The sequence below is a fragment of the Haliaeetus albicilla genome, chromosome 4 (assembly GCF_947461875.1).
Source record: "Haliaeetus albicilla chromosome 4, bHalAlb1.1, whole genome shotgun sequence".
In the NCBI taxonomy this organism is placed as follows: Eukaryota; Metazoa; Chordata; class Aves; order Accipitriformes; family Accipitridae; genus Haliaeetus; species Haliaeetus albicilla.
This window is the reverse complement of record NC_091486.1, coordinates 28,077,684-28,102,019: the sequence shown is the minus strand read 5'-3', so window position 1 is coordinate 28,102,019 and position 24,336 is coordinate 28,077,684. Positions and strand designations below refer to the sequence as shown.

The following is a 24,336-nucleotide window of genomic DNA, read 5'->3' as shown; positions in this document are numbered from 1 at the left end:
ACTTCTAGATGTAGTGTCTTGATTCTCTGCATGTCTTTTATCCTTTGTCAGCAGATTAGTTCGTGGCTACGTGTCTATGGAACAATATACATTGTTTCATGCTTTCTGGTGTTTTTCTTGTTTTTCACATGTTTATGCAGCTCTCTGCTTATGTTGAAAGGGATTAACATACGCTGGGCATCCAATAGCAGCTTTTGTATATACTTTAATTCTCTACCTCCAGAGAGAGAGATCAGGTATTTAAATCTTTGTTCCAGAAAATAAGTTTCTATGCTAGGTCTTGTAAATTGTATTTGGGTGTGTTTGGGTTCACGTCCATGTTAAGCTGCACAAGTGTTAGTGAGTTGGATTCTGATGGTACATGAATTTGAAATAGCAGGACTTATTTAGCTTTCACACAGAGTAATAACTCTTCTTCATGGCCTTTTCCTTTTAATGCAAAACTATTTCAATTGGTGATGTTGTGGTTTGTGTTTATCTTAAAGCTGTTGTACGCCATAAACCGGCAAGTTTTAGACTTTCCTAAAGGTGATGGGTTTTGCTTTTGTGGTTGTTTTGTTGGTTGTTTTTTCCTAGTTTCTCCTGTTGCACTATGTAATAATTAGGCCTTGCTGTCTACTGTTGTTATAGATAAGGTGACGTCTGCTTTATTCATCTCCTCCACCTGCCTGGCGAGCGAGGGACAGCGGCTGGCTGGGTGCTTGGTGTATTATGCATCATCAGGCAGTTGGCACACCAGGAACAAGCCAGATGTAGCTGGTGCTGGTTTTTGGCTGCTGAGCAGGCCAGTTGAAGAAAGATAGGTTGGAGTCAAGGAGAAATTGAGAATACTGTGGTGGGGGTGAGAGGATACATTAAGGGAGTGTAAGGGTTTTGGTGAAGTGCCATATGGGCGTGAGAGGGATTTGTGGGTGCCGTGGAGAGGAATATTAGTGAACAGAGGGGAAACTGAAGCTGTTGCTGGGCAGACAGGAAGACACGTGGGGCAGTGCTATAGCGCATGAGGTATGCTTGATACAGGGTAGGGAAATCACGGGAAAGTCAGAGGAGACGTGATAAGTTGGTGAGGTAAAGAGAGGTACAATGCAAATTCATTTAAAAAAAAATTAAAGTTATCAAACTTCCATAACTTTCCTGTTCACAGAATAATTGCCAACTCTTTTGACTATGCTTTCTGTGCAAAGGTGTGTAAGAGTAAATTGATGGTCTTGCTTATATAGAATGATAGAAAGAATCCAAAAGTATATATTAAAAATACAGTTGGTATACTAACCAATCTTTGATGTCCATGCTAGTGCTACTTTCATGTCCATGATACTGTTGTAGGGCTGAGTCCCTTCCTCAGTGTAAATTAATGTTCTTTTTAAATAATTAAAAACAGTATGCAGTCAAATCCCTTATCTAAGCATAAATCTTGTATCTCAGTTTCTGAGTTGTCCTGTTCTTCAGCCTTTGAGAAACATGTTTGGTTTTTTTTTTTTTGTTACCTCTCTTTTATATTCTAGATGCTGTTGTAATCTTTTCTTGGTTGTCATTTTAACATATCATCCCTGAATTTGTATCCTTCCACTATGCACCTTTGTGTCTTTTCTGTTGCATCAAACGTTGCCAACTTTTTTGACTTTCGAGTGTAATTTATTGAAAAACATGTGGTTTCCTTCAGGCAATCTCTTACATTTAGAAGCAGTGCTCTGTAAACATTCAAGAAGCTACATAATTCCTGAAATCCTTTCCTAATTTTTTTTTTTTGTAATGTCTACACGAAACAAATACAAAATCTGATTAATAGCTTGGCTACTCAGTCTGAGACTGCTGCCTACTTTCTTTGTCTGTGGGTGTTTCTCTCCTTGGACTGTGCGTAGGATGTGGTTCTGTAGCACCTTGTGTGGGATAGTTGTGGGGATCATGGTGCCTAATGGGGTCTTCTGCTGTAGTAAATCCATATAAGCTTGTTTCCATAGTTGTAACTGTTCATGGTAATAAATGGGTTAGAATTCAGAATATGATGTTCTTTTGCATTTTCTTATTTTGCATCTTGGCAAAAGACATGCTCAGATTAAGGCATTTCTATCTTTATTTTACAGTAATAAAATAGAAATAAAAATAAAGCAGGAAAGTCTGTCATCTGCTCTTGTTGGAGTCAAAATAAACAAAACTTCGATAAACAATTTTGCTTTCATAGTAGATATCTGTTTTGTTAACTATGTATGTTACAAAAGCAGCAGGTAAATAGTAGATGTTGTTGCAATTATGCAAAACCCAAGCAAATAGGTATTGGATAGAAGGAATCCCTTTTTGTTTGCTATTTCATTTAGGTATATCCAACTATATTATGCACTACCTTTAGAAGGAAGTTTTTACTTCAGTACACATAGTACTCAAAAAATACATTTATCCTTCTTATACAGTTTATGAAAAAGTCTAAATGGCTGAAAATCTGAGAACATAAACCTGAAGAATTGAGTAGTCTTTGTGTACCTTAACTTTAGTGGGTCGTGGAACTAATGTTTTCCTTTCAAGGAAATCAGTGGTCCTGGTTTTTATGACTTACGCTGTAACAGTATGCGCAGACAAAAAACCATAATGTGTTGAGTATCTGATACGTGTATTACCATATTGCCATAAGGAACTGCTATTATGTTAGACACCAACTGATTTCGTGATAGTGTTGGATTTCGCTCACATATGCTTATGTTTTTGTACAGATGATCCTTTAGGAACATCTGCTAGTTTTGTGGTGGTATCTGCTGTTTCCTTTCAAAATTTGACCTTTTTGTCATTTGCTACTGGGACTGCTATAGAATTTCATTATACTAAGATCCTTTTCTAAATTGATTCCTGTCTCATAGACATTAACTGACAATTTTTTGAGTTAATTGTGTTTCGCCATTCTCTGACATACTGCGGAGTTGAGTGCAAGTGTAAAGTTAATAAATTAACCTTTTAAAATACAATTTAATAATAATTTCTTTTTAAACCACTAACTTGAAATAAGTGACCAGAACTTCATCCTTCCAACTGTTTAGGTGGTCTTAAAAATATTTGCGTCTGCAGACTAAGTGTAAGGATGGTATTTCTCAAACTATTTCACTAGGGAAGAAGTTCTGGAACTCCTTCTTGCCATTTAGGAACCCTTCCCCCTTTAGTTGAAGTGTAGATGATATCCTTTGGACAGTGATACCAGTTTAGGATCACATCTTTAAGTGTAACTGAATAAGTGAAAATGCAAGCACAACTGAAATTCAGTTGTGTGTGTGGCACCACAACCGGCAGGGAAGTCATGACCCTGTAAATGCAACCAAAAATGGGTTCTTAGTGTGTTGGAAACTCCTCCTCTTGGGTGAATTACCAAGACATATTATAATGTCTCTTTCGCATGTAGATGTTATCTGGATAACTGGCTTTTATGTAGTTATGATGAAGAGTTGAAGACATTGGTATTTCCTATTTCTGCACTCTGACTGAACACAGAAATCCCTTTTGTAAGACTTCAGGTTTTACTAGCAAACTGTTTTGCTGTGGCCCTCTGCAGGAAAAAATGTTGTGTTGATTTTTTGTAATTTGGAAAAGTGGCTAATTATTTTGTTTCCAACGTATGATTTATGCTTGTATAGAGATAGTAGTTACTTTCACATAATACTGTTCATGGTTTTAAAAGTTAAATGTGTATTTAAGCATGCATGAGACTTAGTATTTTGAAAAAATAATTAGGCTTCTGGTATTTCTTTAGCTTCATTTATTGATAGGCACTGACATCTGGTTATACCTTTTTACTACAAACTGTATTAATTCCAAAGGTGATTTTGAAGTTAAAAGTAATTGACTTCATATTCTTCAGTGACAATGCTGCTAAAGGAAAAAACCAGTTTATTACTTTAAAATGCATTTGTGGCTTTCTTGGTTGAACCTAAATTTCTTTATGAATATGTATTTTGTTATTATCAAAGTATGCAGATTAAAAATGCACTATTGAATGAGAACATTTTGCTTCCTGTAAGGTCTCAAGGTAACAGTTTTCCTATTGCATTTCCTCATGGAGTCATAATCCCCCCCCCAACGTAAATTCAGTGGAGCAACAAGAAATGTCCCACAAACCTGGAAGTTTTGTGATACTAGAATTACCAATATTACCAGCTACTCTTTGGAGAAGAATCAATAAGCTGTGTTTCGCACAACATCCCAATCCCCATTGTTCGGGTACAGTTATCAGAAGTGGCTCGTTTATGGTGTAGAATAGTATAAGCACAGTTTATCTTTTAGGAATGAGTTTGGTGCTCAGCAATGAGTGCATTTGTTTGAAGCCTTAAGTTGTATTTGCATCTTTATCATGCTCGTAAGTGGGAGTGTTTTCAAATGCTTTTGTAGAGATTGAGAGGGTGCTTCTGATTTTATTCCTTCCCCAAATTTTCCTAGTTTGTTTCTTTTTAAGACTGAAGAATATTCTCAGTTTATTCTTTGATAAGTGGGTATTTGATTAAAAGAATTTTTTTATGTGTGTGATTTATATTTGTCATCCTAGCTGAATATTGTAAGATATGTCAGCATAGTGTCTATTGTAAATGCCAAATATTGACTGTTATTTTATGAATGTTAGAGATTAAAGAAAACAAAAACACAGCACAAAACTCACGTCAATCTCTTTATTTATATCTAGTAATGACATCATAGCTCTTAGCAACTTTGAGATTGATGCAATAAATACGTAAGCCCTTGAGTTGCAAAACCAAGAGAATGCTTCAAGGCACACTTAATTTGGAGGTTTTGTAATATGATTGTAAGCCAAAGCATGTAGAATACGTGTAAACCACAACGCTTGATTTTTGTAAAATTGGAGCTCAGAAGCCAGAGTGAATCACAAATTACTCAAAGGATCCCAGGATAACTTGTGTAAGAATTAAAAATTGTTTTTCAGGCCTACCATTGGCTTTATTTTACAAGGAATGATTAGGTTTCCTTACTAGCAGTATGGAAGCTGCTGTTTTCTCTCATGGTCTGTCAGTGGTAATAGAGGCAGATAAATATGTATATATTTATTTTTTTTTAAAGGAGATAGAAGGTGTTTAAAAAAAAAAAAGTAGGTCTGAGTTTTCATGTTAGCCTTGACATATGGTACCCTTTCTGTCAGAGATTTGATGAATGAAAATTCTACTTCTTATGTTTAAGATCTGTGCAACTACCTCCCTCCCTGGCTTCTTATTTAGTTGTAGATGTAGGAATACATTAAAACTCTGACAAAAACCCCGTACAGTAACTTGGTTTACCTCACAGTTCTCTAATCTAGCATGTGGCTGTTTCTTGCCTGTGTGTTGCAATTTTAAACAAATGGTCAGTTCATGAACAGAATTCAATGCTGAACTCTGAATTTCCTGGCTTTTGTCTATTTAGGCTATGAAAGATGATAGTTACTTAGATGCTTTTCAGTGTGGAGTAGTTGCCGTAGTTGTCAGTTTATTTGAACTGTGACAATATATCTCTCCTGTCAGTCCATACATTCAAGTGAATATAGGAAAGGATGCTTTCCGAAGCTCAGAAAATGCAAAGCAACAGATGTTATGTACTGCACAATTATGTGTATCCTGGAAACACATCTTTACACAGTGCAGACAGTCTTGGAAAAACAAAATTTGGCATACAAATGATCAAGTTAAGGGTAACAACACTAAATTCTTGTGACTAAATATAATGCTGTTTTGCAGATACTGTTCTGAGTTTGAGTAATTAAATGCTCGTCGTTCTATTAAAATCCCCTATTTGACAGATGCTTAAAAATTATCTTTGTATTTATATTTTTCTTTATTGTTTTAGTACAGTATAGTAGAAATAGAATAAGTATTCTCACTTAAAAATAATGTTGTAGGAAAATGGCTTTTAAAAAAGCCTATGTTATTCTAACTTAAGTGAAAATTCTTGTAAATAAATTGCTAAAAGGAAATAGGAAAAATTTCGAGATAACTTGCTGGCTTTCTGTGTGAAAACAGCACATCTTTGCCTGGCTGATCTGTTGACTGTTCTGAAGATGGTTCAAAATGAGATTGCTCCTTTCCAAGTCCTCTCCCTGGTACACTGTTTGTTGCAGGGCCTTTTGGAGACTCGCCAAACAGGTCTGTCAAGAAAGGTACTGAAAGATTTCATACTTGGATGGTTTTGGGCTTCCCAAAGGCCTGCTCTGTCACATCTATGTAGTGTAACTGGGGGTGAAGTAATTAGTTAGGGATCAAAATTATCATAGCACCAGTGAATAATACACTGTTAGATGGCTATAGATGGTGGTAACTCATGTCGACGTCAAACTTTGAACAAAGTTTGAATGGTTTCATTTAGTAAATTCTGCAGCTGACACGTTCCAGGGTAAACCTAAATATATTGCTATGTTACAATAATAGGGAGAAGATCATATACAGATATCTATTTTTGACTTGGTATTATTTTTATTAAAGGAAAATGAATGCTTCTGGTTATTTCATGTGAAATGTAATGTTTCTTGGTCACTTGACTGCAACACACTCATTAAACAAGGCTGTGACTACGAATATCCTCCAGATCCTTTTTTGTTCATAGATCTTTTGTGACGGAGGAGTAGTAATAACTATGGTTGCTTTAGAAAACAATGCTTAGCAGAAGAGAGTACCTGATAAATGTTTGTAGTTTTCTTTTTTTTTTTTTTTTTTTAACTGTAGTACAAACAAAAATGAAATAGGGGTTTTTTATTTTGCACTTACATTTGTTGAGGAGTTAATTATTTAAAATATGATGGAAACAAGCAGGTGGTGTTTTTGAAATTTCGTCCCTAGGTCTCACTTATTTTATGGAAACCATTTGTGGAAAGTACACACAGAAATTCAGTACTGAACTTAAAATGTAATTTATACATATATGCTTCCTTGTTTTGCTTAAAGCAGCTACATCTTTACATTTGCAAGTTTAACAGTTTAGCAATATTAGTTTGTATGCAGGAGCAGACCAATAAAATGAACTTCCAGTGAAAAGAAGGCTGTTCTTAAATATGTTTATCTTTGTTTTATGTTTCTAATGTTTGTTTTCTTTGTCTAATTCATGGAGTGAAAGCTGGCTCAAAAGTTCATAGTGCCTTTGGTATATTAACAATGTGGTCTGGAAGGAGTATGGGAGAGAAAAAATGGCATGGGATAAACACAGAAAAGCAGAAATGTTGAATTTGTTTGTTTGGGAACTGTTAAAATAGAATGGAAAAGCATTTTGAGATTGTCAGTTATGTCCTACAGCACAGCTTCAGAGACATGTCTGTTTTACGGATTTGATTAGGCAATGGGACAGTGAGCCCAAGAGTTGATATAAGTAAGCATAGTGTAATGTATTGATGTTGTATTTGAATGCCATCAACTTGGGATCCTGATCAGAAGCTGTAGCTAGACCATTCCTAATGAATATGATCATAGGATTATTATGTGGAAAATGTCATCTGTCACTTAAATAGTTGTTGTGATTATTCTGTTAAGGATCATTAGAACATAAATAGAGACTAAACCAGATGCTTGTACGATCTATAAACCAACGGTTATTTAACCATATCTTGAATACTGTGTGAAGTTCTGGTGTTCTCAAAAAAGATGATGTGGGAGTGGAGAAGGTTCAGGGGGTGACAATGATTAAAGGTAAGGAGTGGCTCATGGATGAGAGTGATGGACTAGGCCGGCACTTTTTGGTCTGAAAGGGAGGCAGCTGAGATGGGGCCTGGAGAAAGTAGATGGCAATGGCTTTCTATCTTTCAACATAAGAAATATAGTGCATCTAATAAGGCTAAGAAGAGCCAGGCTCAAAACAAAAGGAATAATCATGCAGCAAGTAAGACAACTGCAAAAATTACTTCCAAAGGATATTGTTAACGCTAAAAGATTTTGTGGATTCAGCTGGAGATGGAAGGCCTTGTGCGAGTGCTGTTAAATGTGTAGAAACTGCAGTCAGTTCAGGGTGTCCCAAATGAAAACAGGTGGGGAGTGGAAAAGTATTAGTGGAAAATAGAATAAATGCTTGCTTTATTCCTTCTCTTCTTTTAGCATCTGCTTACGGCTATGGTTTGACATAAGATACTGGGACAGATGGACTTTTGCTCTGACCTGGTATTGCTGGTCTTACGTACCAGAAACCAGTTAAATGGTATTTTATGTAAAAGCACACACATCACTAGTCTCTAACTCCATTTGTATTGGCACTACTAAGCAAGCTTTCTTGGTAGAATTTGAACTTCAGTTTGCCTAGCCTTCCATTTGCAAGGTGCTTATTTTTATTGGTGGATCAATATGGTTTAAAGAATGTGTGTTCTTTGTTTCACAAAACATCAAGAGGCTAATTTTATTAAGCGTTGTTAAGAATTACAATACAGTAGCAGACTGTATAGGAAACCTGTATTTCTTAGCCATGAGTGCTTTGAAAATACTGCTCATGCGTATGTTTATAATTACTATAGTCTTGGGTTTTTTTATTTTTATTGTGGCGAAGGGAAGTTAAATTCCAAATACCATAGCTATTGTATTGTATAGGATATGAGTGTGAAACCATTACAAACCATTCCAGAAGAGTAACTGTTTTCATCAACCTCAAGATTAGGAAAAAGTGCAGCTTCAATATGCTTAGCTGGTATTTTTCCATAAATCTCTTTCAGAAGATTGCTGATGTTCACAGGGTAGAAGATGACCCTCAATGTAAAACATCCGTTCGTTATGTCAACAGCTTAAAGATGTGTGCCAAAGTATCTATAGTAATTAATCCTTGAACACAGGTGATGATAATTTTCTCGCATTGGTTCACTTTAAGGCTAAATGAAAGATTATTGCCTGATTTGTAATATGTGGCTGGGCGTGTGTAGAAACTCAGATTTGTTAAATTTACTTTTAAATGAGCAAGGTAAGTTTAATATTGTGACAGAGGAAAATTTAGGTAGAATAGTAACAATAATGCACATTCTGTGTGTGTGCCTGTTTGAGAGTCTGAAGATGCATCTCTGTTAGTTGCTGTATGGGTGCTTTGAATATGAAGTCCTGCCTGATCCTGCAACCATATGCAGGACCTTTATGCTGTGAGTAAAATTCTTAGGACCTGCAAGTAAAATATTTAATTCAACCTGATAGTGGTAATCCCTCTACACATACGTCCATTTGGTGTAATGCTAGCATTTAAAAGTTTGGGGGAGTAAAAATTCATGTGTAGTATGAGAGGTTTGAATTGTATCTTTGTTATCTGACATGCGTTTCTCCAACAGTGAAAACTCATCTGAAATTGTTTTTTTTTTTTTTGTATGTTCATCAGTAGTCTTTCTGCTTGATTTTAGTACTTCTTTGTACTAGGATTAGGAATAGATATGTAAATGTGGTGTGTAGCTACAGTTACCATACTGGAGTTAAGAGGAGTAGATGGAAGATGTCAAGGAATTTGTTTAAAATAGATAGAAGACTGCTTGTTTGAGCCTATTGGTGCATGCAAGGATGCAAAGCATACATCATGGAAAATTTGGGGGTGGTTTTTTTTTGTTGGTGGTTTTTTGACGAGTAGCTCAGTTTTGAAGCAGTTGATATGCCTGTCAGAAGATAAGTAGGTTTCTGTATGTAACTTAGTATACCAATGTAGTTTGCTGTAAAAGTGAAAATTATTTCTATGCCAATAGTTAATTTTGAATTTCATGGTACTTAATGCTGAAATTTTATTCACAGAGCATTTTATGGATCCTGTATGTTCTTTAAAATGCATTAACTAATTCTATTTTATGCACTAGTTATTACACAAATCAAAAGCAAGATGAAGATTTTCAATTTTTGAGAATCTCATGAAAATTTCAAATAATGTGTTTTAAATGACTCATTAGCATTTGTTCTTATAATTCCTGAACTGTATAACAACATAAAATATTAAAACAACTCAAAGTACTGGCTTTACCTGATAATTTTTGAGTATATTTTGATTTCCAAAATAGCATTATATATAAGTTTCTTATAGTCTAATCAGATATTCCCCAGAATTTTTTTCTGGAAAACATACTGTAGAGCTGTTGATACACTTTATCACTATCTTATGTACATGGTTTGAAATTTAAATTGAAGACATTTATTTACAATTTTAGTTTTCTTTCAAAGTAAGCGTATTGCAGTGTGTATTCAACAGTTCTGCTGCTAAATGAAGTAAGCATATACTTAGCTTGCTGCGCAGATACATGGGCACAGGTGGACATCTTGGTAGTATGCACCATGCAGTGAAACACATGGCACTACACAACATGGGGCAAAGAGCACGCAGTTTGAATTAGAAGTCATTTTATGGATACCTTGTAAATTTGTGCTTGTTCATATACAGGCTGTAATTTCTAAAAAGGGTGTACATGGTTTTATATTGAACATTTGTGATACTCGCATCACTCTAATGTAGTTGTCTTTACTTTGTGGATAGAGGCAGTATTGTATGAGCCTGTTTATGTCAATATTTTAATAATTTATCTTTATAACTGCTTTTGTCTGTATTTATAGTAACATTGGCACCCTGTGTACAGAAGGTACAATCAGTGCTGAAAGGAAACTTGCATCCATCTGGAAGCAATAAACTTTTCTAAAAGACTGCACAGTGTTACTTAATCCTGTGATTTCTTACTGTGAGTGAAATTAAGGTTTGGTTCAGTTGTGTCACATCATATTGGTATCAAATCTTTCGTGAGGGCTTTGTCATAGTGTTAAGCTACAAACAAAATTTTAAAATTGGTGAAAGTCTGAGAATGTAATTTCCTCAATCACAGGATTATGCATCACTGCAAATGTAGTCAATTACATACAGTAACAATAATTGTAATACCAGAAAGCTTCTGGAGTATTGCATTTTGTAAGCTTTCTCTTTATATGAAGGGCTAATTTGTATACTGCACAATTGACTAAGTATACCTTAAATTTTGCGTTGTGTTCTAAGTAATTTTTGTAGTATACATATATCATGTAGTATAAAGTATATTTTTAATATGCCAAAATATTTTACAAAGTTAGAAAAATATGAACAGTTCCCCTAAGAGGAACGGGGAAAAAACCCACATATATTATAAAGATCATCTAACAAAATTCTGTGGGGTTTTTTTGTTGCTTTTAAGTCTGTTACAAGTGTGGTGTACATTCATCCCTGCAGGCAAAGTGGTATAGCTTACATTCTTCCTATTCCTATGTAGCAACTGAGCTGAAGAGCATTGGGGTGAGGGAAGGGTTTTATACTTGCCAGAGGACTTTGGTGGTGCTGTCATCATCTCTTACCCTTGGGTTAGTGTAGAAGGTGCAGATAGAATGATACAAAGGACAGCTGAGTTTATGAAGAAAGCTCCTAAAAAACCCAGACCAAAGGTCAATGAGGATAAAGCCAAACATGTAGCTGTTGATCAATGAGAAGTTCATGGATGAGTTTATCTAGCAACTGATGGCTGTGCTTCAATACCTAGAAGCATGAATTACCAGTAGCTTATGGAAGGAAATTGTCCTGCGTTTAGAATGGGATGCGTCTGTTCTTTCTTCCTGAAGAAAATGCTTGAAAATGTTTTTCAGAAAAGACCAAAATTCAGATATTTGAGGCATGTTGAGTTCCCTGAAAGTGAGACACTTATATGTAGCAGTATGGATGGTTTGTAAATCTGTACTTGAGGCTGAAGCAAATCTCCTGCCAGTAAGAGTCCAAGTAGAACTAATTATTAACTTGTAGTTAATCAAACTTGGCGATGTCATGTGGCCATAAGAGGCTATTTGATTCCTCACTTCCCCTTATTTTCTGAAATGACAGAAATATGTCATAAATTAGTAGGTACAAAACAGTGTGTATGTGTGAGATTTTTTTGAAGGAATATAAAATTAAGCTCATGTTTCCTCTTTCGGGATTCTTTAGTATCTTTCAGCTCTGCTAGCCCATTGTATTAAATCATGTAAGCCATTAGATCCCAGCCTTCTGTTTTATTTCAGAAATCTCTGTCTTCAAATGAATTCTATTATATGATGGTTGTATTGTTGGTCTATGTAAGACTAGTCATTTAATCTGATGCTTGTGTTTGCAGAGGTTTTACAAAATGATGGAAATCGGTGATGTTTGTTACCCTGTTGTTAGGCTGAAGTTTGTTACATAATTCCTTTCCCTTACTACATGAAAAGCCCCAATGTTTCAGGCACTTAATAAAAGGTTTGCTGCTACTTTTCCAATCATATTATGCAATTAGGCAGTATGTGGGCCATGCTCTTAACATAAAATGTAGAGCTTTCTATAGTAAATTTATTTCAGTGACATCTTTCTTGGTGTGGTGTTAATGAGAAAATGTAACTATTAAAAAGCAAAGTCTCTGCTGCATGCATCCTCTCAAATGCTTCAGGCTCACAGTCACTCGCTGTCTGCCTTGCTTCCTTTCAGCTAGCATTGTTGTTCGGTATAGCATTATTCCCAGTAGATCTTCTTGTTAGGTGGGTTATTTTTGAATTTCATCATCTCCCTCAAATTCTTTCTTGGAGGAGGAAGAGGAAACTCTCCTTAAGGTGAAGCTTCTTGTTTGGAACAGCATTAGGCCTTGTGCTTAGCTTTAATCACACTTTTCCATGGAGGTATTTATTCAAGAATCTATTGGGCTTCTTTTCAAACTAGCAGTTTCCGTATGTTTTTCTGACAAGTTCTGCCATTAGGCTGTAATTAATAAGCAAGGTACTTCACTGCTCTAAGACAGAGATGGGACAAGGCACTAATGAAAGCTTGATGGACAGATGTCTAATGAGCCTCATTACAAGAAGAAGGGCCTTGTCCATGGCCTGCTGGGCATCACGGAGACCCAGGATGCTGGGTGCAAGTGTTACTCCTGAGGTCTGGTCACACTCAGAGGGGAAGTCCCCAGGTCTGGCTCCTCTCCAGGGGGAGTCAGCTCCAGCAAAGATGACCTCCGAACTGTACTAAACTCTGCCCTTATGGTATGGGATTAACCAAACTGTTCCAATGTTTGCTCTGCCAGTTGCCAGTGTCATTTTTCATTTTGGTTCAGCCAGATCTAGGCAGTTTGGCAGTGGTTGTCAGAAATTTGCCTATTGCCATCTTTTAAAGGTGTAGTGAAACTTAACCAAATTTTAAGTCCTTGAGTGTGGTCCAACTCAGGACTTAAAGGACTACACCAAATGTCCCCTGAAGCTGCTCTTCCTGCAGTTGCTGTGATGAAATGATGCTGGGCACAGGGGCATGTATCTGCAACAGCCCTTGGTTTGATGAGGATGTTCAGAAGAACGAGGATTAGTTTTTGAAAGATATGGTGGAGAACAGGGATTGGAATCAGCTGGTCAAGCGGTCTTGGGGGAAAGAGCCATTTGAAACAAGGAGAGAAACGAGAGGGGTGGATGAAAGGTTGGAGGCTGCAGTTTTAGATGTGTTTACCCATGCTGTGAAGGTAGTAAAATTTTTAAGAAATACCCCGAGCAAAGAATGAAAAAACCTTTCACGTGTTGTAGAATGTATTGAAACTTGCACAATGCCACTAAAGCCAAGTTTATGTTCTTGTACTTATCACATTTTGTCTTTTAAAAAATTCTTTATAAGAATTACTAAACAGAGAAATAAAATAATGTAATTTCTGTTATCTAATATAAGACTTTATCCCATGATCTGGGATTTGCATGGGAAAATTACTGGTTTGTTTGTTTGTTTGTTTTTTTGTCTGGGACTGAGTTGAAAAATTGAAGCCTGACGTACAGATTTGTTCAAGAATATTATTTTTTAATATCTCAATTATTCTTCATAATAATCTTATTTTTAGAGATAGCTATATATGATAGTATTTTAAAATAAGATGACTTCTCTAAGCCAGGATAGTGAGTAATGCCTTTTACTGCTGTATTAAAATAGTGTGTAACTTCCTACCCAGTGAAACTAACTTAATGTGCCATTATATGTTTGTGAAGTGGAGTTTTATTCTGAGATTTATGATTTTTTTTAATTGATAAGATGTAAGTAGAGTTCTAAAAATTAAGAGAAACAATTGTGCATCTTTCCCAGTTGTCGCTGACTCTTGTTGCTTTGTGTTTGTGTGATCTTTTGGGAGTTAGCAATTGGAGGTGAAAATGCACAGCAGATTGGCTCAAACCATGTTGACTTCCTGCTGATGAAAGGAGACGGTCCCAGTCCTTCCCTCTCCCCTGCTGTGTAGTTTCTTACCACTTTGAAGCAGCTCTAGTTTTGTAGGACTTGTGTTGAACTGATTGTATTAAACAACTTGTCAGAAGACTAAGCCAGCAAAACAAAAAAATAAACAAACAAAGTGGATCTATGTTACTTTAGGGAGTTGAATTGACTCAGCTAGGTTTTGCCAAGTGCCAGACATAAGGAAAAGGGCAGGGCTGTACACAGTCAGGGCAGGTGAGTGAGGATAGGTGTCTGTATTGGTAGAGGGATTAGCAGCAATGTATTGCATTGGCTTGGCGAAATACATCACTTCATCCTCAGATTCTTTGGAGAAGGAGAATGAAAATTGGTTGTTTTCCTGTCAGATGTTTTTAAGCTCAGTTTTCTGCCCTAAAGGAATACAGCTGTTGGTGCAAGTGAATAGCTGCCATTAAAACATGAAGTTAGTAGTTACACCCTGCTTTTACTCTCCAGCTCTAGAGGAACTGAGATACATCTCTTCAGTACTTTGTAGTACTTTCTGAAGTCCTTGCTGTTCCCAAGGAGGTCATTGCACACATTCTGAGAAACGTTTTTCTAGACTAGGGCCTTGGTTGTGTCATGCTTCTCTTACAACACCACTTAAAAGGACTAGAGTAGTGTAAAGGTAATCTTCAAAGAAAAAACAGCCCCTCCCCGACCTGGCCCTTGGTGTACCTTCTTCTCCTCAGCTTACTGTTTGATACTCTTGGCAAGCAGAAAGTGCAATTCTACTTGCTCTGCTTGCAGAAGAGTAAGAGGCATAGTATCAAATTTTGCCAAAGGTGTTGCATGACCTGTCTTGAAATTAAAAAAACCTTGAAAATTCAGATGTTCTGAAAATAGCTTTTCTGTCTTGTGTTTAGAGTCTTTAAATCAATGTTAACTAGCCTGACGAGCTATACAGTGATTCTCAGCTCTTCTGGCAAGAATGAGCGTACTTGCTCCTTTACATTTTTCATTGCCAGTCCTTCTTAATCAAAGCCGTAGCTGAAAACTGTAGAGGATTTATGAATCTGTTGCGTACTACTTATTGTGCTTTGCAGACTACAGTAAGGGTAAAATGGGCTTAATAGTTAATGAGTTAATAGTTGCTGTTTTATATGCATTAGACTTTATCATATTAATTTTAAGTATTCCTAAGCCTAAATTTGTAGACATATTGTCAATACTAATTTCATTTTTTATTATATTTATTTCCTTTTTGGTTTTATATTAATAAAGTTATATTTTATTGTATATCTTGAATGGTTATTTTGAAAATGGTGTTCATACAGTGTAGGATGATCTGTAAACGTTCTGTGATAACTATTGTCGATCACTCTCTTTTCCTTGGTATAGTCTTTGATGATTTTTATTTCTAATTATTTCTGTTATGTTACACTGCAGTCAACTATAGCAGTCATCTATTAATGAGGTAAACTTTGAGAGCGTAATGGGACAGAGAACCTAAAATGTGAAAGAGATTTATCTATTAAATGTAGTTAAGTGGGGCTAGGTGTCTTGCCAAAGGTCATAGGAAGAATTTAGGACCAAGGGAATAGAACACATTTTCCTTCGTGTCCAGTTCTCCTACTTGAATTATACAGTCACATTTTGTGTGTATTTTCTACCGTTTTCCATGTACTCCAGATATTTGTTATGGAAATTAAGTCCTCAAATACCACTTCTAGATGTTGGGCCTCTATGGTAGGAAAACAGTCCAGTAAGTGTTGTGTTTTGAAGTGTTGGTGTTTATATTTTAATAACACACTTCTCTTTACAAACTGTTCTATTTTTCAGTAGTACTGCTTTTATCTTTGTGTATGTTTTCATCAGTTTTGCTGTAAACATGAGATAATCTAGTTGTTTAAAGCCTAGTTTAACACTCTGAACTAATTAAAATTTGGTTTGCTATTTACAATTAAACTGTATTTGAGTGTATTAGTACCTCATCCTTTGATTTAGCTCAGTGTAGTATATTTAGATGTAAGTTTTTATTAAATAAGAGATTAGACTACCATAAATAGGAGAAATGTAGGATAGTCTCATTGCCTGAAGTCAGCGAGAGGATAAATAGAGGCATAAAACTTCCTAGAAATTCATATATCCAGGCAGGCTTTTTTCATGCTGTATTTGGGGTTGAAAAAAAAAGTGGACATGTGCAGAAACTGTGAGTACAATTAGCGTCAAGCAGATAAATCCAACTCTAATCCTGTTTACGCTCTACATCAGACAGATGTGCTGAGATTGATTTAGACAAGCCCTTGGCTTATAGTAATTTTTTTTTTAAGTGCCATATATTCTGGTTTTGTTAGATCTTTGTTAAATGCTAAGTGCTGTTAGTTCTACTCTTCCCTAACAACTGTAACCTACTTTGTACAGGTTCCCTCTCTGCTCTCACGATGACAGGCTAGCCTGATAGAAGAGATTATCTTTATTCCTTGTAATTAAATTGACTTCTTTTTTTCCCCCAGAAAATACAACAATGGGAAGTGGGTACTGAATTAAATAAATAGCATGATATCTAATAGATGTATACTTAAATCTCTTGCAAGAACAGATGGTACCCAATATCTTTCTAAGTAATGTGAGAGGACAGTTAATGTCCTGAAACAGCTAGCAATAACCAATATGATACTAACAAACCAATAGGTTTTTTTGAAGTTTACAAAAGTGTCTAATCCAATGTATACTGTATTTTTAAAGTAAACTTGGTTGTTATCACATACTAGAAATATTTTATAAATGTAGCTCATGACGTAGATTTTCTTTATCTGAATTGTTTTATAAAATTTTACTGCATTTGTAATGATCTTATTTTCAGTAAAAATAGAAGATGAAAATTATAGAATATTCCTAGGGACTTTTATGCAGATTTATTTTCAACTTTATTAAAAGTTGGCTGTCCTAATCCTACTAGCTAGTTCAATATTTCCTCTGCAATTTAAAACTTGAGGATGATGCTTTTGTACAATTCAGTATTCCTGCAGTTTATATGTTTCTCCAAGCTGTATCTGGAAATGTATTCCAGTAGAACAACTAGAGTCAAACACTATTTTTGAAAGTGTGGTGCTGCCTAGTAGGAGTGGATTATTTTAATTTTCAAAAGTTTTGATGTGCATCTGAGCAACACAAGAATTTGATAAATACAGAGTAAGAGGAAGATATAAAAGGAAATAAAAATCTATCTGGCTGCAATAGTGGCATGAAAAGAAAAGACAAAACAAGCCTTACCTGGCTTATGACTAAATGTTATTCTATGAAAGCTACTGGGGGAATAAAACTTATTTTAACAGGCCTTCATTTCACTTGCTTTGTGCAGGACAAATAAGCTAATGTTTGTAATTTATTTGTGTTGCATATGCATAACATTAGCATAACAGAATTTGTGATATTCTCAACAAAGCTAACAGTTTAATCCAAAATGTTATTTGTTTAAAAATATTTAAAAAGCAAACACATTTAGCATATTTGTATTGGTCTGGGGGAATAAATGCTGCAGCTCGGTTATTGCTGCAGAACAGTTGTTATATTTCACATCTCTTTATGTTTAACCATTTTCCTAAAACATTGAGGTTTGCGTGCTGAAATTTTCAGTATGTCTGACAGCGAGACTTTCTAGAAAAAGATAAGCAGACCCTATTAAAAATGCTGTTTTTAAAATTAAAGAAAGTCTTAAATAAAAGTATTAAACTATGTAGTTCTAGGTAAGTGATTCAGGATATCACAATTAAGCATTTAATTTAAGGCCTACAAAGACTGTTTACCCCCAAATGTTTTAAAAGAGCAATACAAAGTTTGAAAAAACCAAGATCTCTGATTTGGTAACGTTAATATTAAGGTTGCTTGTACAATGTCCACTCACCCTTTGAATTTATGCAAAATTACAGTTCAAAAGGAATCATACAATTTTTTTTTTTTCCCCGCAGTCCCCTGGTTTCATTCAATGTATCTTATAGAAGATACTTTTACAGCAATCATTACAGTACTTTGAGCTTTGTTTTGTTTTCATTGTTTGGTGAGTTTCCTCCTGTTTGTGCTGCATACTTCAGAAAATCTGCACTACAGACAATTTCCTGCGTACTATCTCAGTGCACACACAGATTTGCTTGTCACAGTATTCCTGCTAAGAATGGAATGATTTTAGACCCATTTTACACCTTAGCAGCTGACATACAGAGAAATTAAGATGGTAAAATGTAACAAGTTGGAAAAATATGTGGGAAGTATAATAACGTCATGGTTCTATCTACAGTAGGTTATTTGGTATGGAACAGGAAAGAATGGGTTTGTTGAGAACTGTCAAGAGAGGTAATACTGACCTGAGCTTTAGTTGTGTTAGCATTGCTAAGGTGCAATCCTCCAGGATTTCTGGATAGAAGGATGATCACTGCATAGTCTGGTTCAAGAAATGATGTTGAGAAATGCTAGTGTCAAACTGTTACCAGAACTGATGCAGGCTGCTTCTTCCTGCTCTGAAAAAGTATGACTTTCTGAAGCTGTCAGCTTCATGTGGTGTAATGAAGTAGGTGATAACTTGGTTTTTGCTGTCTAACCTGCAGTGCTGTCCATCTTTCCCAGGAAGACAGTTAAAATAGACTTTTGCAGCTTCTCCCTGGCACTTCAGTATAGTGTGCAGCAAACATTCATCAAACAGAATCTATTATGGCTTTTGCTATTGAGAAACCACTTGACTGAGCTGTTGGTAGATTTGGAAAAGGTTTCTTGGTTTCTAGCTTTTCTTGCCTTGGGCTGCAAAGCGACCTTTATTGGTCTAGTGTATTGGATCTGCTGTAATTACAAAGAAAGCAGGGAAACTTTTCTTTTCATGTCCAGAGTATCTGACACCTACAGGAACGATGACATTTTGCCTTCAGTCTGTGTATTTGACTTTGTTTTTGAGGAGTCAGGTGTTTTACAGCTCAAGAGAGCAGATGTACCACAGTGGTTCAGTTGACATATCTCCAAAAGGCATTTGGAACTAGTGTCACTGAAGTGATAGAGTCTGCAGCCACAGGGTCCGTGTGTGTAACAGCCCCGAGATAAGAAAACCCTCGCTTAGTGTTCCAGCCTAACACAAATCTTCCCTGGGGTGAGGGTCTTGAACTGTCACAAGAACTTTTGAAACTGTGTTTTTCTTTTACTTGTCTTCTAAAGTAAATTCGTAACTTGAAAATTAAAGACAAGATGGGTGACACGCTTTTGGTTTATTTTTTCTATTTTTGCTTAACAATTTTCTGATATGTCTCTAGTCTAAACACAAAAGGCAGCAGTTGTATCAAATGAAAAAATACACTGAGCATACGGTCAGCTTGGGTCATAGCACACTTTCTGATCTATGATTTAGGAGAATACAACTGCTATGATTGCTATGATTTAGGAATATACAATGAAGAATTTGCTTTTTGAATGCAAAGTGGTTCACTGTTCTTACAATCTACAATTTTATTTGGTTTTTTGAATATCAGAAAAGGGATTGAATAACCTCTCTGAAATCATGTTATTTGTATAGCTGGAGATGAAGCCATAACTATTTTTTTTAGATATTACTCCTAATCATATTGATAACACTTCTCTTTTTTTTTTTTTTTCCCCCACAGGTGATTCCAGTATGGTTTTACAGGCTCAAGAAGAGATTATTGAAATGGAAGATGTATTTTCAGTAAAACTGAAACGTCGTCGTTTTGTAGGGCAGAAAAAAGGTGGCACTTTGTTGGGTATCACAATTTTTAAATGCTTGCATAAAGAAGAGAATAAACTAACAGACTGTGCTATCCATTTAAATAACTTAAGTGAAGATCATTGTCATTCATGGTTTAGACATCTAAAGGAAATTTTGAATGGTAAGCATTTAATTGGGGTTGATATTATTTCAGACTTGTTTCTATTGGCAATACATAAGGTTGAGTGAAGCTTAGAAAAGTATTTTGCCTGTGGAAATTAAGACGCACAAATACGAATATTATTGCTGGAAAATGTTTACTACTGAAGTTTTACATGATGAAGTGTAAAATTTAGGAAAGTGACAATAATTGACTAATGCATCTGTAAAAATGAAACAAATCGATGCTATTTTTTTGGAAGTGTTTTGGAAGCTACTGAAAGTAAGTAGCTTACTGTATTCTGACTGAAGAGTCTTCTGGGAAATCTGTTTCCTAAAGAAATAAAATATTTTGTTGATGTTTTCACTTGGCATTGCAGCACATCTGATGGTACTACAGTTGTTGCAGTACTGGGAACTCTTCAGGGACTTCCTGGTGACTGTTTAGGAGCTCCCACTTGAGACCCACAGATTCTTTAAGAGACTAATGGGATAGGTTTTCATCTTCTTCATAACTTCACAGGTGGAAGTTTTAAGGTTCTGTAGGGCTCTTATTGTATAATTTGATAAAAAATGTATTGACACTAGCTAGTGATGAGAGGCAATTCTTTATTTTAAAAATATCTTTCTGTGTTTGCCTGGGCTAATGCCAGTTTCAGGGTGCTTTGTTTAACCCATGATAGTTGCATTTTTTTCATGGAAGCTGTATCAAATTTAAGAAAGAATTATTCACCATTTAGGGGAGAAAACTCCCACAACAAATCAAAGCCTTTCACTGTAATTTAATACCATCAATATTGGAAAGACACACAATATAGTTGTGATTTAAAAAACCAAAACAACAAAAAAAACCCCACAAACTAAACTCTCTGATTTAGCTCTGAAATGTCTCTGTTTACAGGCTATAGCAAATGAGTTTGTTTATTACAGAAGAAAAACAATCCATCTTGTAATAAACTATTAAAACTCCAGCTGAATTGTTAATACTGAGCCAGATTATAGAATTCAAATCTTGCACATCTGTAGTGTTTGTAACAACACTTTCAATAGCAATTTATGGTGTACTTCTAGTAAAGTGACTTTGTCAAAAGCAGGTATTAGAGAAAGTAAAATAACGTGAGTTATTAACGGTGCATTCTTACGTTGTTTGCTTACGATATGCTTTGGATTTTCCAAATAAAAATGTGTATTAGAAAAGTGCCTTCCCTTGCCCCTTTTTCAAAGACTTTATCACAAAATATCTAAATCTGCAAAAGTGCCAAGATTCTTGCAGATCTCCAGCTACCCATAAAGGCAAGGACATTTGCATAAGGAGCAAATGTCTGTTTTGTTCCCAGATTACCCTCCATCCATCAGGAGCAGTGATACCATATGTTCACAGAAAAAAAGCTGCAGTATCTCTTGCTCAGGTTGCCTTGACTTCGAGGTGCAGTCTCTGTTTTATAGCTTTGTAATTGGAAGCCACCTGAACCTGAAAAAAAAAAAGCATTCTGTGCAGTGCTGCTGTTTCTAGTTCTTCCTTCAGCTTCAGTCTTTCTCCAAAAGCTTAAACCTTGTGCAGATTTTTCCTGATCTCTAATCAGCACATTTTTCTCTTGTCCTACTTCAGGAATAATCAGGACTTGGAGAGGAAAAAATAACCAAATACAACCCCCAAAATATCATTTACTAATGTGTATTTAAGTTCTATAATTACAGTAAAAGTAGTTTTCACACTGTTACATTTTGAAGTCTGAGTAGATATTCAAACTGTCTTTCTATTCAGAAAATCACCAAAAAAGCAGCAGTATTTCTGCATTCAGTGTGGCAGAGAAACGTTATCAGTTTTTCCAAACAGTGATGGTGTAGTAATGGTATAATTCAGAAAAAAGTCTTCTGATTTAAAATGTACCAAACATTGGTAGGAAGTTCCCAGTGGGATTCAAGTCAGAACTAAAAGTATAAAATGCAGATAAGTTCTGTTTGAGTTCTCAATAACTGAAATCTCAAAAGGCACATTGATATACCTCTGCTTGAAACAGTGATGAATTTTCATCGGTTTTGCCACAACTTGTTTTCATAGCAGTGCTGGTGACATCTTTGTTAATGAACTCAAACTGGCTCCTTTTTGGTTTCCTTATGAACTGCAGGATAAAGTTAAAATTTCATCCTTCCAAAATAGTCAAAATTTAAGTGTACGTGTTTTGGTTTTTTTTTTTTTTTTTTTGCTAATCTGTCTGATGACAAAGTAGATTTTCATTAACTGCTGCTTTATTTACTTGAAGTTTTTTTTTACTGCTTCTAGGCTGGAGCAAATTAAAAGCAGGTGGTTTACCAAAGTAGAGTGTATATATGTTTGGGTATGGCTGTCAGTAAACATGTACTTAAGTTGTCAGAATGACTAAATATTACTAAAAGGTGTGTCTCCTTTGAAAATAAATGCAATTTCTATTTGTTTACCTTACTCTGACAAGTTTTTAGATTTTTATGCATACACATTAATTAAGGAACAACAATAGCAAGTTTAGCAGTGACAATATGAACTAGAGTTTTATCTGGTGATTTGTTCTAATGAAGATTTCATTTCTTTTCTGAAATATCATGTACACAGTTTCCCTTTTACTGTGTTCTGTGTCTGACATGAATGTTTCTTGCATGGATTTTCCTGTTCGTTCTTCAATTTAAAATCTAACTAGGCTATAATTTTTTATGAAGCCCATCATCATGCAAGTGAGCACACAGATATATTGTTCAGGATTTAGTTACAGTGGCTGCTATTATGGCTTTTTGTGTGCGTGTGACAGGGTAACAAAACACATGTATTACCATCTTCCCACTTTTAAATAGGTTCTTATTTTCTGCATAATGTTGCTACTCAGATGCATGCCAGCTAGATATGAAGAGCTTGCTCAATGAGAGGGTGCTCAGGAAAACTTATCTTCTGTATGTTGCATATTTGTTAAACTGATGTAAAATAACCACTGCCACCTCAATGCATGCACCTATGGAGCCTTGGTTCTGAGCTCGCTCCTGGAAAGCCCCAAATGGCAGTTTAGATTCTAGTATGCTGTTGATCTCGCGTTGTACACCTGACTCTGGGTGATTTCCATTTCTACATCGCATCTTTTTGTAGTGGACTTATGGGCATGTACAGTGGGGACGTACTGTGTCGTGGAATTCACTGTTTAATTTAAAATCCTCTGTGCATGCAAATGCCCAGTGTTTCTTAAATGGTTAAGACAGGCCTAGAAATGAGAGAAAATGCATAATTATCAATGCTTATCTGGCTTTTTTAAAATTTTTTTTTAGCAAGATAAGACTTATTTTTATTAACAGTTGATTTGAAAAAATTTTGCTTAAAAACTCTGTAAACTAACAGAAGACAGTAAATATGGTTAAGAATAAATGATAAGTAGCAAAAAATGCATGAAGTGCACTTTATATTTATCTACTATTCTGTAGTATCTCTCACACTGGGATTTGATATGAACGTCTGAAACTTCATGCATGAAGTTTTAATTAAACTATTAATGTTAAACATTAACTTTGGTTAGTTAATATTAACAGTGGTGTCTCCATAGTTACATTAACAGATCTGTCTCATATTATTAGTTTTTTTCATGTATAATATTCTTACTGTTGTATAAAGTATTTATAAATGTATGCAGTAATGACATGATTCCAGGCTCTTAACTTTTGTAGCATAAACCCATTTTCATAAAGCTAAGAACTGAAAGCAGCACAGATGTATGTCTGAGCATAGCGTCTCTGCTGCCCTATGAGCTTTTGTTTTCAGAACACCCTGATTGACCCACCACCCTTCATGGTTCACTGATTCACTTGATAGATCAAGTTTAAACTAGTGCATATTAGCACATTTGTTAGTACTAGAGGAACAGTTGGCCTTCCTGCTTTAGGCGCTGGTTCATTTCAAACGGAGCAGCCACAGAAAACAATAACAGAATACCAGTTAGGAGAACACCAAAAGGCTGACAGACTGAAATCGGTTGCAGACTGTAGTAAATGACATGGATTCATTCATATAGATGTTGTTTAAAGGAAATTAAAAGATTATTATTGTTTAAAAATACTTTTAAAGAAGTTTCACTATATAATTGTATATAATTAATTAATAAATTAATTTTTGACTCTTATTGGATATTCTTTCATTAAACTCAGTTGTTTGGTGTGTTATAACACGTCCAGTGCATGCTGGGAATGATAAATAGCAATTCTTGTCGTGATCATCCTTTCATGTCGGTTGGCAGTCATTTGGCACAAAAAACCCCACATCAGTAGTGTACCATATCTTTGCTCAAATGCCTTGTTTATGATACTTCTTTCTATAAATGTAATAGTTTACCTCGCTAAAAAAGTAAATCGATATTGAAGTAGTCATAAAGAGAATA

General features: G+C 35.4%; 1 protein-coding gene across 2 annotated transcripts in view; it reads left to right on the top strand.

Moving 5' to 3' along the window:
* CERKL (CERK like autophagy regulator) overlaps positions 1-24,336 on the top strand; it is a 61,762-nt gene that overhangs the window by 6,348 nt on the left and 31,078 nt on the right. Inside the window, exon 2 of one of the 2 annotated variants that reach the window (XM_069781592.1) lies at positions 19,728-19,970. The exons of the other annotated variant lie outside the window; for it this stretch is intronic. Coding sequence (XP_069637693.1) covers positions 19,728-19,970 — 243 coding nt within the window. The remainder of the gene's footprint in view (positions 1-19,727; positions 19,971-24,336) is intronic. 2 annotated transcript variants of the gene reach the window in all.